This window comes from Harpegnathos saltator, unplaced genomic scaffold, assembly GCF_003227715.2.
Source record: "Harpegnathos saltator strain DR-91 unplaced genomic scaffold, Hsal_v8.6 scaffold63, whole genome shotgun sequence".
NCBI lineage: Eukaryota > Metazoa > Arthropoda > Insecta > Hymenoptera > Formicidae > Harpegnathos > Harpegnathos saltator.
In genome coordinates, this window is record NW_020230460.1 from 684,592 (window position 1) to 699,794 (window position 15,203).

A 15,203-nucleotide genomic window follows, 5' to 3' on the forward strand; every position below is an offset into this window, starting at 1 on the left:
TCGACTTTCAGTACATGTTGAAAAAAAAAAAACGCAACACACTTGCGATCAATTTAGCTCGCACAAGTATGAGCGTACCGTCAAATCGGGCCTTGTGATACGCATACCGGCAACGACTGACGATTACGTTCTCGCGGTGATCTCGCGAGTGTAAGTAGACGACTGGCGGTAAGTAACGCAGAGTTACCTACCGCCTTGGTAGGAAGCAAAAGAGCGAGGAATTTGCGCGGCGCGACGTAACGGAGAAGAACGACTGAGAGATGGCGTGGCAAGAGGTATCTGTATGTTCTAATTTCTTGATAAGTCAACTGATAGTCAAATCATATGTTCATCTTTGTTTTTCCTTCAACTTAGACAAAGACATATGATTTAATTATCAGTTAACTTACCAAGCCCTTAGGGCCGGTTGTCCCAATTTCTTGATAACTGTTTCCTTCAAATTAGACAAGGACAGACATATGATTTAACTATCAGTTAACTTACCAAGAAGTTGGAACCCCCGGTTAGCCAAATAAAACGCAAGCAGCAGCATTAGGTCGACACTTTATTAGTATACATTAGGCTCGAGTACTGAAAGGGTGAGAGATTATTACAATCGCGTGACTTCGGAACTATTGATAGCCCGTAGTTTCCCATCGGAATGACTAGACCGTCGATGCCTGATCTGCGCGTGTGCCGGCGGTATGTAACCGGCCGGCTCGTCGGCTCGCTTGTGCTTGTCCAGCTGCTGCACGACAGGCGCGAACCGCGAGCCGGGCCCACCGTCCAGGCACTCGCAGCTCAGACTGGCCGCGTCCAAGTCGCCCTGGTATGGCGCCGGTATCAGAAGGCTCTCCGTCGACTTGGTGGGCTGGAAGCCGTGTCGGCTGACCGTGCTCGCCGCCGAATACGCGGTGCTGCTGCCGGTGCTTGTCTTCCTCTGCACGGTGCCGACGGGTGTCTTCGCCCGACCGTGGGATCCTTTGCCAGGCCGTTCTGCGCTGTGGGTCTTGATGGTCGCGGTGTCCAGGTAACCGTAACCGAAACCGTACCCCCCGAAGGCCTTTGTCGTCAGATTGTCCCATGACTTCGGCTTGGCGTATTGAAGACACGGCGGTGGTCGCTGGTGCACGCTGGGGTCCCAGTACAGGGTGTCGGTGCTGAGACTGGTGGAGCATGAAGCGACGCTGTCGCCCGTCGTCGAGACGTCGCTGCTGGTGATGGAGTGAAGACTGTGACCGGACGTGCGAGGACAGTTGTGGGTGTTGGGCTGTTGCTGCTGCGGCTGGGGTCCTTGAACATGATGATGCTGAAGATTGGCCTGTTGTTGTTGTTGTTGCTGCTGCTGTTGCTGCTGCTGCTGCTGCTGCTGTTGTTGCTGCTGCTGCTGCTGTTGCTGTTGATGGAAAGTCTGCTCGTTACGGGCGCGTCGTTGCTTCTCGCGGCGTCGACGACTAGGTACGCAATTCGGATCGCAGCAAGGACTGGCGAGGTCATAGGCGTCCAGGCTGCCGCTGTCGGACTGCTCGCGTCGACGATTCGCACTGGAGATGCAAGCGACGCAGAGACTGTTCTGGGGAGCCGCATGCAACGACGATCCGTCGCCGGTAACGGACGACTGCTGTTGTTGCTGTTGCTGTTGGCAGGATTTGTGAGACTTGTTCTTGGCGGGTGTGCCGGTCATGCCGTTCGCCTGGTGATAACTGTGGCGCGATGACGTTGTCACGGCAGATTCGCTGGACATCTTGGACAGGAAGTGATGATGGTCGCTGCGGGAACGAGGCGGCCCGACTGTCACGAGGCAAGCAGCGCTGCGAGGGATCAGACAGGGTCGTCCGTCCGCGAACTGGAAGACAACAGTTGGCCCTTTAGGTGTTGCGATCAATGCGACGCGATCCGGTGCCTTCGTTACTCGATCGGAAAAGATTGTATACAATTTTAGATGAAGTTAAATGAAGTTAACTGCTGTTAAATGAAGAAAAGGATAAATTGTTTCGTTCAATCGTATGTCTATGTCGCGGATTGCCGCGAACATAAGCAGCTACTTGAATTGTACTCGTGTAACAGCATTTTCTTTTTAGTGTGGACACATATAATCATACGTATGCTTATACACAGGTAACATCAACATATAGATCAGTACGACGAGTTGGTTGCCCCTATTCGGACGATAATGCAGAAGTTGCCGAAAAAGTCACTCGTTGACTTTGTTGATAATGATGATATGGATGGAGTATATAGTATATGAGACTTTTAAAAATTTCTATACCGTTCTTTCTAATCTCCAATTTCTATCGAACTTTTTAACTCATCATACCGGGAGCACTGCAAATGTCATTATCAACAAAGTCAACGAGTGACGTGTTTAGCAACTTCTGCACTATCGTCCGAACAGGGGCAAGCAACCCGTCGTACTGACCTATATGTTAATGTTACACCCTGTACAGTATAAAGACAAAATTCACACATAATCATGTATGTATGCATGGTGAGGCACCTAAAATGATTTTGAGATTTCCAGAAATGATCAAGCTAACGAAAGTTAGGTGCACTATTGTGACAGCATATTCTTAAGAAAAATAGAATAAAAAAGAGAGTAAAAAATTTCTAGTACCACTTTTTCCCCCGACAAATAGTTACCGAGATATCGTAAGCCAAATATTGAAAAGACTTTCTTTAAATACCTTAAAAAATATTTGACAAATAAAAAAATATTTCAGACAAAAGTTGTTCAAATTAATTAATAGAAAAAGATAATAAAACAAAATATGGCAGTTTCTACTTGAAAAACTCAAGGTGACCTTTCCATAATCTCGATGACACCGTTCAAGATCATATTGATATTTTTGTATGATGCATCACTTGAAACCCTACAACTTCTGTATTTAACATTTTTTTCTATCTTGCATATTTTCGAAGTTATTCAGGTGGCCTTAGGTGTTTTAGGTACCTCAGCCTGTATACCCTCACCCCACTGTATACCCAGTAGACAATCTATTAACAATCTATCGATAAATGGCTGATTCGATCGAGGATTTGTCGACAGAGTCTATTGACAGAACCTGACAGCAGATTGGCGGCAGAAAGCAAGCAAGATCTGCAATATGTTCCATTCAAATACATTGGGACGACAAATCCCGCTCGGTTTCTGTCATTAGATCTTGTTATATTTCTGCTAGCAAGCTTCTGCCAGAGCCTGCAGCCTTGCTTATCTGTCTCTTGCTACACTATTTTTCACCGAGTACTGCCGATACATAAATAGTAGCTACCACGTTATAGAGCAGAAGGTGCTCGGTGGAGGTCGCAGGTCGGCAGCATTGAATCGTAGAGGAGTTGAAGCTGGAGGAAGGCGATGGCTGATTGGGATTAGTGCCGACGATGCTATTAGGCGTTCTCTTGCGCGCTGGCAGTGAATGGGTTTTCCAGCGGCCCATCAGGATGGACCGTTCTCGTTCGCACAGTCTCTCCAGCTCGCCCAGGCGAGACTGGAGGGCACGTTGCAGCTCGATGTAACGCATGTGTAACTCCACCTGCGAATTGCGACGTCTCGTCAGACGGTTCGTTGCGTTTGATCTCAGAGAATCAAGTTTCAAGGTCACGAGAGCCTCGCAATCGCCGTGAAACAAAATATGGATAATACAGGATGTCCGGGATCCTCTGGAAACGAAAAATTGTGAAGATTAATCAGGTCAAACTGAGAGGAAAAGTCAAGCACCATTTTGCAAAGTCGCAATAGTTGCCAAGTTATTAATGATTGAAAATCTAGAGGCCACATCTAGAGGCTCTTTTAATTGATAACTTGGAAATTTATTGCAATACATGATAAAGGACTTTTTGTTCAGAATGACCCAATCTACAATTATATTACGGCTATTGTCTATCTAGCGATAGATATGAGTCGAACTTTGAATCTGTCACTAGGCGCAATCGCCGTCATATAATTGTAGATTAGATCATTCCGAATAGAAAAGTCTCTTACCATTTTGCAAATGAGCACGCAAACACTTTCAATCTTCCGTATCAATTGAAAGAGCCTCTAGACGGGGTCACTTTTAATCTTTAATAACTCAATGACTGTTGCGACTTTTTTGCAAAATTGACTTTTCTTCTCAGTTCGATCTGATTAATCTTCACGATTTTTCATCTCCAAAGGATCCCGGACACCCTGTATATACGAAACGTAGGTGAGTAAAGTGAGAAATATACAGAAATAATTAATTCAGAACAGCGACGAGAGAGAAAGAGAGTCGGGCGGGCGCGCTCTTGCTCTTACTTTTCTCACGCAGTCTTCGAAGGACACGACCATTCGCATTCTCGTATCGCAGTTCTGGATGAAGGTCACCAGAGTCTTGTGATCGGCCCTGTCCATCTCGTGGCCGTTTATCGAGAGTATCACGTCACCCTCCCGCATGCCGGCTTTGAACGCCGGCCCGTCGTACTCCACGTAGTCCACATAAGTCACCATCTCTATCTCCTGCTCCCTCTTGTAATGTATCCCGTAACTCTGTCGGGGTCAGTATCGATCAAATTATTATTGTCCGGCACATTCTGGTCGGGATTGTATATTTCTCATGAAGCCGGATCGATTAATCTGATGGAACTTTCAGGTTTACGAGCTTGCAATTCGCGACGGGCGGATAAGAGCGAGCGGCGGGACAAGTACGCTCTTGCGGATGCCTAAAGCAGGATCACGTTTGCCATTACACGCGCGACGCGCTTAACATGGAAGCGTCACCTGCAACGTGAAACCGTACGTGCCGTTCTTCTTCTCCACGATGATCGTCCGGCGACGTCTGTCCTCGTCCGCGCGCACAGCCCTGTCGGATTTCGTCCTCTCGAGGACAGCCTGGGCAGAAAAAGAGGCGCTCACCGTTCGAATCGCGACAGCGATTCACTCGCAGATAGCACAGATAACAATCTTACAACGATTACATAATGAAGCGGGAGATAAGCTACGCCGCGAAGTAGAGCGGCAAAAACGCTGCAGTGCACAAAGGACTTCGCCGACGACCGAGCGATATTCCCGCGAGCTCGCGCTCCTCGCGAGTCGCGAGAACGGTGGCTGACGCGTGTGAGAGTTTGCAGATAATCGTGATGAAAAAGGAAGCCAAGGAACCGTCAGAGGTGAACGTTCGATCGGTCGACGACGCGTCGGTGTGAACGACAACTCGATTTCCCGCTGCTTCCCGGCGCACCGCGCCGGCTCCCGACCGGGCGACGGCGAAGCGAGGGCGCACAGCGAGCGAAGAAGCGCGAGACACGCAGAGGAGGTAATTACACATTCGACGACGCCGCTCCATTCCTCCTCGTCGCTGTTGTCGACGCCGGCCCGCCGCTGCGTCCCGGCGCTGCTCGTGTTCTGCGGCGAGCTGTTCATGCCCGCGCCGCCGACGTCTATGTGCACCCGGCTCGTCGTCGTCGTCGTCGTCGTCGTCGTCGTCGTTGTCGTCGTCGTCGTCGTCGTCGTCGTCGTCGTCGTCGTCGTCGTCGTCGTCACCGCCGCCGCCGCGTCGCCGGGCTGCCATCAACACTCGCCGACGGTGGAGGCGTCGTCTCCCTCGCGAGGTCAGCGGCGAGAGAGGGGTTAACGCGCGTCCCGACGCCGCACGACGCAGCACGTCTCTATCGCGAAGGCGTCCACGGCCATCCAGTCTCTCCGGCCTGTTGTCTCTCATCGCGCAGACGCGACAATATCGGCCTAGCACCCCGTGCTGGGCGAGGGGGTTGGCGGGCGCGTGGGAAGCGACGGCGGTGTCGTCGACCGGGGCCTCCCTTCCCCGGCGGGTGGCATCCCCCTGGCTCCGCCGCGGCGCCCCTTGGAGCGCGGCGGCGGACGGGAATAAACGGACGGATCTAAATACGCGCGCGAGCGCGCAGGAGCGCGTGGATGTCGGAGGAGGACGGCTGATCCAGACGAGACTGATGGATGAGTCCAGCCGGCGCTTCACCCGACCGACGCTCGTGGTCATTTCAGCGACGATGAGACCTGTTGATTTCCAGGAAAGGACATCCAGGAGAGGACCGGATTGAATTCTCTTACTTATGGACGCTTGACGTTGCTGCGGCCGCAGCTGCAAGTCCGCTCTTCCTTCACGACGCAACCGCACTTCCTCACAGCTTCCTTCCTGCCGACGGTGTCCTGTGCGACAGTACAACACGGTGGGCACTTGACCTTGGGGTCCTCTCGCCGGTCCTTTCGCCGGTGTTCACCCACCACGGCGGGGCAACACGTCCTGGCCGCTTCTCCGCTGCCGTCGCTGGTCTTCCTCGCAGGACACACGCACTTGACTTGACTCTGCCTGTCCGCGACGGAGGTGATCCGCCTGCATTGGAACACGGGGCCGTCGTCGACGCCTTTGAAGAGATACGGCTTCTCGTCGTCGGGGATTTGAAACTGCGTGACGATCTTCCTGCCGAAGCACGAGGCGCGGATGAAGACTGTGACTTCGCCCACGCATTGCCCCGTCGCCGTGGTGATCTTGAAGGTGTCCTTGATCGTCCGGCTACTGTCGCCGGTCTTGAAGACCTGCTGGCTCAGTAGCGAGTTGATGAGGCCGCAGGCTTGGATCTGGTGGCTGCCTGTTAATCGCGAAAGACACCATCGTTTTTACACAGCTCTGTCAGATGAGGAGTTGAGAGACAAGCAATGGCGAGATAAATTGCGGCTTTAGGAGTGGACGAGAGGACCGATTAACATCACGTCTGGCAAAACCCCTGGTGGGAACTCCTTGTGGACGCTCATCTTCACGGGAAAACTGCACAGTGGCTTCTGCAGGATGACGTTCGGCAGCGCAAACAGGCAAGACTTCCCCTTCTTGAAGACCTGCTGCCCTCCGTCGTTGCAGGCGCAAGCTCTCGTCGGCGATTCTTGGTAGATATTCATCGGCGGCAGATCCAGTATCTACGATGATCATTTTTAGCGCGATACCAACGCGAGTTTCGACGAACGACTCGACTTAGCACAGGGATTTACTTGAAAAGAGACGCATGTCTTGGCGGGCAGTATCTCCTTGTGGATCGCCCGGATGGCGGGAACGTTGACGTTGTTAACCAGGAATTCCATCAGGAACAGCTGTTCCCCGCTCATTATTTTTACTCACTCGGTTTTATTTATCGTGTTCAATCGATCCAAGTGTCGAGGTCGAGGTTAATATCTTGCAGTTTATTATTTCCCCAATCGAATTTTAGATTTTATGAATCGAATTTTATTCTATTCCCACGTAGCTCGCGATTCAGTGTCGGTAATTCATTGTCTGGACGACTTTGGGAATTTGGGAGTTTGATATTGGAGGATATTACTTATCACTGTAATCAATTTAGGTTGTCATCGCTAATCGCCAAGAAGGTTTTTGAGGTTGACAATGACATTCGACTGTGAAACAGTGTTGGTAATTTTTTAATCATATATTGGGTTATTCGGGAAGTAATTTCGACTTTTTGCATGAAAATGAAAGACGAGATTTTTAACAGAGAGAACAATTTTATTCTATTAAGTATCGACCATTTTGTTCTAACACCTTTGAGCCATCATTGAAATAATAACATGATTCTACGCTCGTACAATCTCTGGTCCTTATTGGCAAGAAATTGAAGTGGTTTTTGACACCTCCATTTGAATCGAAGTTTTTACCATCCAAAAAATTTTACAGTAACCAAAACAAGTTACAATCGGATAGTGCCAGATCGGGTGAATATGGCGGATATGCGGCAGCAAATCCCATCCAAGCGCTGACAGCTTCTGGCGAGTCATTAAACTTGTGTGAGGTCTGGCGTTGTCATGATGAAACACAACACCTTCCTGTTCGCCAATTCTGATCTTTTCTGCTTGATGGAAAATCATTCAATTTGCCCAATTGATGACAATACACATTCGAATCAATCGTTTGGTTGTTTAGTAGCAGCTCAAAAAAAATCGTCCCTTTCCAATTCCATCAAATAGAGCATCACCTTCTTTTGATGGATATCAACTTTCGATGTGCTTTGAGCTGGTTCTGGCACGTCTGCTCTGTGATCTTTTGCGTTTAATATTGTTGTATACAATTCATTTTTCATCTCCAGTTATGAGTCGCTTCAGAAATGAATCGTTTTCCTCACGTTTCAGTAGCAAATCGCAGATGACGTAACGCGACGAATCAAATATCTTTCTTTGAAAACGTATGGAATCCAAATATCGAACCTTAAAAGCGAAACCAAGTTGCTTCAAATGCTCATGCACGGTCGAATTCAATAAATTCAATCTCTCGGCAATTTCTCGTGTTGTTAAATGACGATTCGCGTCCACCAATGGCTTTGCTTGGTCCTCATCAGTCTCAACTTGGCCTTTTAGAACATGGTGCATGTTTAAAATTCACAGAACGAAATTTCGAAAACCGATTCTGACACTGGCGTTCAATTAACACATCCTCTCCATACACGATACACAATGTTTCTCCTACTTGCGCTGCATTTTTGCCTTCAATAACAAAACAGCAAAATGTGACGAGAATGCTCACGTTGATTTTCCATTTTTGATGCGACGCCAAACAAAAAAAAAACTTGACAGATTCCAAAACAACTTTTTTTCAAATAAAGCTTGAAATGCGCGTCGTAAAAGTAGTGTATAATGATTTTCTGGTTTAGAATGAGGTTAACTGCTTAAAAAGCCAACCAACACCATCTATTTGAGAAAACCAGAATTTCTGAACAATCCAATAGAAGGACTCGTTTCTATGTATGTATGCGTGTGGTTAATCTGGAGTAAATTGTTCACGTCGTTTGAAGCAGCGAATGAGATTTATTGTGCCGACAATGTAATATCTCGCAGTACAGAGAATTTAATAATCATAACCATACAAACGCAAGAGACGTGTGTGTTTGTTAAGGACAGTTGAACCAGAATGCAAAATTGGCAAATTGGCTTTCGATCCGTTAATTCGAATCCGTCGGGACTCTGGTTGCCGAACTCGACTACGATTTGTTTCCATCATTTTTTACTCTTCTTCTTCGGCTTCTTCTTCCGTTCTTTCACTTCAACTTCTTCTTTAACATCTGTCTGCATCTCTCGGGTCTCGTATCTAATTGGCGGCCTTCTTTCAGGCCCTTTCGGAGTCTTCATCTCCAGCTGTATGTCGGATTTCTCACCGATGCCGACGAGGCCCTTCTTGCCGATCCGTAGGATGAAGACGTCGTGATCAGGATCGTCAGACTCGCCCGGTTTCGCGGCAGCGCTTTCATCAGCAACCGTCACGGTAGGCTTCTCGCCGTCGCCGTTATCGAACAAACCGGATACTTTGAGAACGACCGGCTTGCCACAAGGCTGGGACGAGTTCTGGCCGGATTGCAGGAGGTTCTTTGACGTCTGAAGAGATGAATGTAACATTTAGACTCTTTGATTCATTTCTCTCTTTAATAATCGCGTACCGTGTACTCGGACTTCTTTTCTACCGCGGCGTCCACTCGCACGTCTCTTACTCTCTTGTTTCTCTCTTCGATAGCTCCCATCCTTCCGCACGGTACGCACGGATACGTCTCTGGTAGGCACACGGGACACGTTACGGTATTCTGCAGATTCTTGCTGGAGTCTCGGAAGAGGTCCTCGGCACGAGGGTCGACTTTGCGAAATTTATATGCCAAAGTTTCATCGACCTCTTCAGCGCCGAAGACGAATGACTCAGAATCCTGCGGCGCGTTAAAATCCGTAACGATCGTCTGGCCGAAGCCGGACATTCTCACGAAAATATCCAGTCTTCCCGTCAGATCTGTGCTGTGAATCAGCGGCACTTGACCGTCGAACGTCTTGGACGTGGCGATGCCTCGCCGCCAGCACTGCAGCGTCTCCAGCCGCAGAGCGGCGTACTGGGCGGACAGATCCAGCTCGCCGGTACCCACCAGGATGTCCGGTTTGATGTCATCGGGCATCCGTTTCTTCACGATGATCTTGAGGATCATTTGAACGCTGCGATCGGTCACCGCGTCAAAATCGACGGCGAAGAGCACCGATTTCCCGGCATTAAACACCTCGACGTCGTTGGCGACGCCCGCCTGCGGCTGGAAGAGGGCGTCCACCGGGGTAAGCTGCAGATCATCCTCGTCCACGAAGTCGAGGAATTCGAAGCGGACGCTCGTAGGTACGAAGAACATCTGATTCAACTTCGCCAGGCGGCTGCCCGACGCCTCTTTCAAGTACAACTCCAACAGGAACAGATAGTACTCCTTGCAGCCCTCCGCGAGGTCCTCCTCGCGACTTCTACCGTACGCCGGCCTGGTGCGATCACCAGTCGACATGGTCGGTTGCTACCGGGAATTTCTCCGGGCGGTCTTGCTCGAGGTTAGTTATTGTTACTGTTGAGCATTTCTCAGACAATGTTTCACGATGAGATCGATTGTTGCATAACGATTGATCGATCGACCGCAGCTTCACTCGAGCTGTACGAGCGACGAGAATAATGTTTTCGAGTCGACCGTTAATCAATTGGTAGAAAAAAGTCGGATGACGCAGTGGAAATGTACGTTTGTTGCAGAGACATTTCCGACATTGAGGGATTTTAGCGTAATAAATGCGTCGATAGGTTATCGGAGCGGATGACAGCTGTATTTGACTGCGACCCGAGAGACGCGCGCGCGTCACTCGCGTCTATCAAAGTTCAAGTCTATCCTCGCGAGTTAGACGATCGATAAGATGAGCGAAAACGTGTATTGATTTGCGACACATGCGCCGTTCTGTTCAATAATTTAAGTTCGCGCAAGCGGAACTGCCTACAGAACGGTGTGCGCGCGGGCATAAAAAGAAGACAATGCCTTTTTCAGTCGTGCTAGGCAGATGTGATGTATAAAGCACGGATGCTGTGGAATTTTAATTACTTCTTGATTCTTGATTTTTGGATTTTAGGCTCTTCTGATGTCTGCAAATCGGGAGAAAACTCGGTCGTAAGAACGCGTAAAGACCTGTGTAGGAGATTTTTGTTCGATTATTATTATTATTATTATTATTCTTTTTTTCTAAGTTTAGGTTAGGTTTGACTTATGCCTTAGCTCATCCAACCTCAGTTAACTCTTGGTTATATCTTAGTATAATTATTTTATATAAGTACGACTCTGTGGATATTTTAATTACTGCGATTCTTGACTTTTAGAATAGGCTCTTCTGATGTCTGCAAATCGGAAGAAAACTCGGTCGTAAGAACGCGTAAAGACCTGTGTAGGAGATTTTTGTTCGATTATTATTATTATTATTATTATTCTTTTTTTCTAAGTTTAGGTTAGGTTTGACTTATGCCTTAGCTCATCCAACCTCAGTTAACTCTTGGTTATATCTTAGTATAATTATTTTATATAAGTACGACTCTGTGGATATTTTAATTACTGCGATTCTTGACTTTTAGAATAGGCTCTTCTGATGTCTGCAAATCGGAAGAAAACTCGGTCGTAAGAACGCGTAAAGACCTGTGTAGGAGATTTTTGTTCGATTATTATTATTATTATTATTATTCTTTTTTTCTAAGTTTAGGTTAGGTTTGACTTATGCCTTAGCTCATCCAACCTCAGTTAACTCTTGGTTATATCTTAGTATAATTATTTTATATAAGTACGACTCTGTGGATATTTTAATTACTGCGATTCTTGACTTTTAGAATAGGCTCTTCTGATGTCTGCAAATCGGAAGAAAACTCGGTCGTAAGAACGCAAAAACCTGTGTAGGAGATTTTTGCTCGATTCTTATTATTATTATTATTGTTATTCTTCTTTTCTGGGTTTAGATTAGACTTGACTTGTGCTTTTTCAACTTTTTTGTTTAGCTTATCCAACTTCGGTTAACTCTTGGTTACATCTTGGTCGAGTTTCAACGCAGCCAAACGCTCAGACAAATGTTTTCGCTCCGCTTTCTCGTCTGCTCCTCATTCTCTTGTACCAACTGAAATTCTCCTCTGCGACTCTGCCGACTGCCTCTGAGATGCATTTCTCAATGCGTCGCTCTTCTCCTTAATTTACAAGCGACAAGACGAATCTTCGCGGCGGAAATAACAATCTACGTCGCTTCTCTAACGCGACCGTGAAAACGGCGACGCGCGTGTGCACGCTCTCTTTTTTTCACGACGACTAATATATATATATATACACATATGTAACGTTCCGGATATTTAATTCCAGATAGCTCGCGTTCTCACGCGGAACTCTAATTAATGGGTCATTTGGCAGTCTCGTGCGCGTTGGCGATTACGCGCACGCCCGCGCCACGAGGTCGGCTTTTAGGTGACCGTCGGTCTACGATCCCGCCTGGCCGATTACTTATGCGATCAGTGTTCGATTGGACGAAATTGCGGTCTCGCCATCGCGCTAAATGAGGACCAATTAATACTCTAGACAGCTATTAAGTCCGGCAGAAGCGTCCAGTTAGCCAAGATGTCTATCTTCCGACCTCAAAGACGTAATGAGGACTTTTATCGGCTGGTCACGAGTCCTCTAACTGGTTTTCGAGCAACCATCTGGTGAATTAACATTCCCCGAAGTGAAATTTCTCATTGATGACGTCCGACAGAACGGCCGACAGAACGTAAACATATATCTGATTAGGAGTGTGATTCAGTTTTGAGAGTTTTGCGAGAAATGGCACTATGTCAGTTTTACCGAAGACATTCCAATCATAGCTACCGTTTCTCAACGCTTTAATGTTAATCCATAATATTTAGTCATTTACTAGCAACAGACGCAGTGAAAATCGTGTCAATACCATTTTAAAAATGGAGCTTCCTAAAGAGCATTTTTTTCGACGTGCTTTGCTTTTGTTTTTTAATCAGAAGAAAACGGCGGCTGAAGGTCATAGAATTCTGATAGAAACTTGTGGTTTGTGGATGTTGCTCTATCAATTGAGACATGTGGATATTGTGGTTTAGACGATTCGAAAATGGTGATTTCAATGTTAACGACAAGATCGTTCGGGACAAGCAAAAAAGCTTGAAAATGCATATTCGTAAGCATTATTGGACAAAAATCCAGCACAATCCGCTTCAGGACTTGTCAGAGCATTAAATTGATCGTGTAACAGTTATTAAACGTTTACGGTATGATACGAGAAAGATTCACAAAAGAGAAAAATGGGTTCCATATGAATTATCGGAAGATGCCATTGCGAACCGCTTTTGAACATTTGCATTTCGTTGATCGCCAGGCAGAAAATGAAAGAGTTTTTGTCCATCGAATTGTTCCTGGGGACGAAGAATGGATCTATTTCGATAATCCCAAACGAAAGAAATCATGGGTTGATCCAGGCCAGCCAGAAACATCCACTTCGAGGCGCGATATATTCACGATTCAAAGGTATTGCTGTGTGTATTTGCTGGGATCAAGAAAGTGTCGTGTACTATGAACTGTCGAATCCGAATGAAACTGTCACCGCTGATCGTTATCGATAACAATTATACAAATTGAAGCGAGCATTCATCATCAAAAATGCGATCACCAATCGCGAGTAAACGACGCAAAGTGATCATTCTTCACGACAATGCTCGACCTCATGTTGCATTATCAGTGAAGTGATCAAACGCTGTTACAGTTGGAATGGGAAGTCTTATCGCACCACGCCTATTCTCCAGACATTGCTCCATCCGATTATCATTTGCTCCGGTCGATGCAAAATGCTCTAAAGGATACATACTTTCATAACTTCAAACAAGTACGAAACTTTGTTGAAAGTTGGATCAACTGCAAAGAAGAATCTTTCTATCATCGCGGAAACCACCTCTTGCCAGAAAGATGGGGAAATGTTGTAGAAAACGAAGGGAAATATCTCGATTAAGATATTCGTTCATTATCTTACTTAAATAAATCAGTTTTTGAGAAAAAAATAAAATATTCAAAATACGACTTTAAATATATTATATTACTTTCATAAATTATATTATAAATTAGATATTAAGGATACAAGATACCAGGTAGCAATCAGTATGACATCTTAATGACGTTCAAAAACGTCGTAATGACGTATTTAAATGTCATTTTGCTACTTTAACGACAAATGTGTTTAATATTACAAACAAAGTTCGTTTCGACAAAGCGATGCCGGACGACATAAATGAGGATCGAGTTTTGACGAATGTAAACGATCCCCCAATTAATGAGAGCGTAATATTTATTTTAATTTACTGGATATTAAAAATTAGATATTAAGGATAAGATCGTTCGCCATTGCGAGTCGGATTTAACAACACGACAAATGTGATATTACTAGAGATGTGCGAATCAAGAATTTTTATGTCAATTGAATCGAATCGAATCTCATGTTTTAAATTCGAATTCGAATCGAATCGAATCATTAAGCAATTTAATGACATGACTATTAAACATGCAAATAACGATGGAAGATTTTAATATAAAAGGGAATACTGCTATCGTAATATCATCTTAAACTAAAATATATATTTAAATATTTAAAGTAATTTATAATTAAGTTATTAATTATAAGTTAAGTTAATTACAAGTTAAGGCTTCAAACATACACAGGCCCAGATGGCCCGTTTTGCAGCTGATGCACGCAAACGATAATGTATTTTCGATTCATATTCGAATTATTCGTATTCGAATCATAGGGATCCAGATTCGAATGCGAATCGAGTTCGCACATCTCTAAATATTGCAAATTCGTATCGGCAAAGCGATGCCGAGCAACGTAAATGAGAGTTTTCGCGAGTATAAACGACTCTCCAATTAATGAGAGCGCAATGTTTCAGGCTCCGATGTTGGCCGGCTGTACGGAAGCACCGTACCGATTCGAAAGCGAAATTCTTTCCACGTTCTCGCCGACCGCCAACGCCATACACTCGTACACCTGGATCGATTACGCTGCAAGATGCGCTAGCCGGAATTACCGCGTGCTCGCGCGCGCGTTCGCGCAGAGCACGCGATAATGAATAACGTAAGGCGCGCGCGCGCGCGTGTGACATGCGCGAAAGGCCGGCTGGTGATATCGGCACGCCGAGTTTCATCATGTGTCGCGCACTACCGCGTCCACGTGCTGCGGCCCAGACTTTATTGTTAGACGCTTGTCTTCACGCGCGGCCGCCATTTCTGGCTCGTCACCGACGAGTCATACGATACGCATTTAGGTGAGGGACGACATGTGCATGCGCATGCAAAGCTCGCCACCAAGTTGGTGTATTTGAAATTGCGAGTTATCCAGGTTGCCGCCTGCCGCTCGGCGCGCTTCGCATCGCAGGGGATTCGCGAAATTGGCGCGTCGGTGGTCGCCGTCG

At 46.6% G+C, this 15,203-nt stretch overlaps 3 protein-coding genes across 5 annotated transcripts; all 3 read right to left on the reverse strand.

The window, feature by feature from the left end:
- Nucleotides 1-2: 2 nt before the first annotated feature.
- Nucleotides 3-5,596, reverse strand: LOC105189505 (probable serine/threonine-protein kinase irlA). 3 transcript variants are annotated; one of them, XM_019844352.2, is made up of 5 exons: nucleotides 5,258-5,596; nucleotides 4,715-4,825; nucleotides 4,253-4,483; nucleotides 3,252-3,509; nucleotides 3-1,825 (listed from the first exon to the last, which is right to left on the reverse strand). In XM_019844352.2, exons 1-5 carry the CDS (start codon nucleotides 5,354-5,356, stop codon nucleotides 590-592), a joined length of 1,935 nt encoding a protein of 644 aa, XP_019699911.2. In that variant the 5' UTR covers nucleotides 5,357-5,596; the 3' UTR covers nucleotides 3-589. The 3 variants fall into 3 exon arrangements, with proteins under 3 accessions (XP_019699911.2, XP_011149933.2, XP_011149955.2); XM_011151631.3 differs by having other exon boundaries at nucleotides 3,249-3,509; nucleotides 5,258-5,593; XM_011151653.3 differs by lacking the exon at nucleotides 5,258-5,596 and adding an exon at nucleotides 4,903-5,072 and having other exon boundaries at nucleotides 3,249-3,509.
- A 106-nt stretch (nucleotides 5,597-5,702) lies between these two features.
- LOC105189711 (uncharacterized) lies at nucleotides 5,703-7,386 on the reverse strand. Its single transcript, XM_011151994.2, has 3 exons — nucleotides 6,953-7,386; nucleotides 6,667-6,880; nucleotides 5,703-6,558 (listed from the first exon to the last, which is right to left on the reverse strand). The coding sequence occupies exons 1-3, from the start codon at nucleotides 7,064-7,066 to the stop codon at nucleotides 6,020-6,022; spliced, it is 867 nt and encodes a 288-aa protein (XP_011150296.1). The 5' UTR covers nucleotides 7,067-7,386; the 3' UTR covers nucleotides 5,703-6,019.
- Nucleotides 7,387-7,527: 141 nt separating this feature from the next.
- On the reverse strand, nucleotides 7,528-10,254 carry LOC105189719 (uncharacterized). The gene is made up of 2 exons (XM_025304627.1): nucleotides 9,379-10,254; nucleotides 7,528-9,316 (listed from the first exon to the last, which is right to left on the reverse strand). The coding sequence occupies exons 1-2, from the start codon at nucleotides 10,240-10,242 to the stop codon at nucleotides 8,942-8,944; spliced, it is 1,239 nt and encodes a 412-aa protein (XP_025160412.1). The 5' UTR covers nucleotides 10,243-10,254; the 3' UTR covers nucleotides 7,528-8,941.
- Between the last annotated feature and the right edge of the window lie 4,949 nt (nucleotides 10,255-15,203).

Excerpts from the sequence above, each read along its gene's own strand:
- LOC105189505 (XM_011151631.3), bottom strand. The coding sequence starts at position 5,356 with ATGAACAGCTCGCCGCAGAACACGAGCAGCGCCGGGACGCAGCGGCGG. Across the intron at positions 4,484-4,714 it reads CGTACGGTTTCACGTTGCAG|AGTTACGGGATACATTACAA; the intron begins GTGACGCTTCCA and ends TGACCCCGACAG. Across the intron at positions 3,510-4,252 it reads TCGAAGACTGCGTGAGAAAA|GTGGAGTTACACATGCGTTA; the intron begins GTAAGAGCAAGA and ends CGCAATTCGCAG.
- LOC105189711 (XM_011151994.2), bottom strand. The coding sequence starts at position 7,066 with ATGAGCGGGGAACAGCTGTTCCTGATGGAATTCCTGGTTAACAACGTC. Across the intron at positions 6,881-6,952 it reads AGACATGCGTCTCTTTTCAA|ATACTGGATCTGCCGCCGAT; the intron begins GTAAATCCCTGT and ends TGATCATCGTAG. Across the intron at positions 6,559-6,666 it reads GCCAGACGTGATGTTAATCG|GCAGCCACCAGATCCAAGCC; the intron begins GTCCTCTCGTCC and ends CGCGATTAACAG.
- LOC105189719 (XM_025304627.1), bottom strand. The coding sequence starts at position 10,242 with ATGTCGACTGGTGATCGCACCAGGCCGGCGTACGGTAGAAGTCGCGAG. Across the intron at positions 9,317-9,378 it reads AAAAGAAGTCCGAGTACACG|ACGTCAAAGAACCTCCTGCA; the intron begins GTACGCGATTAT and ends TCATCTCTTCAG.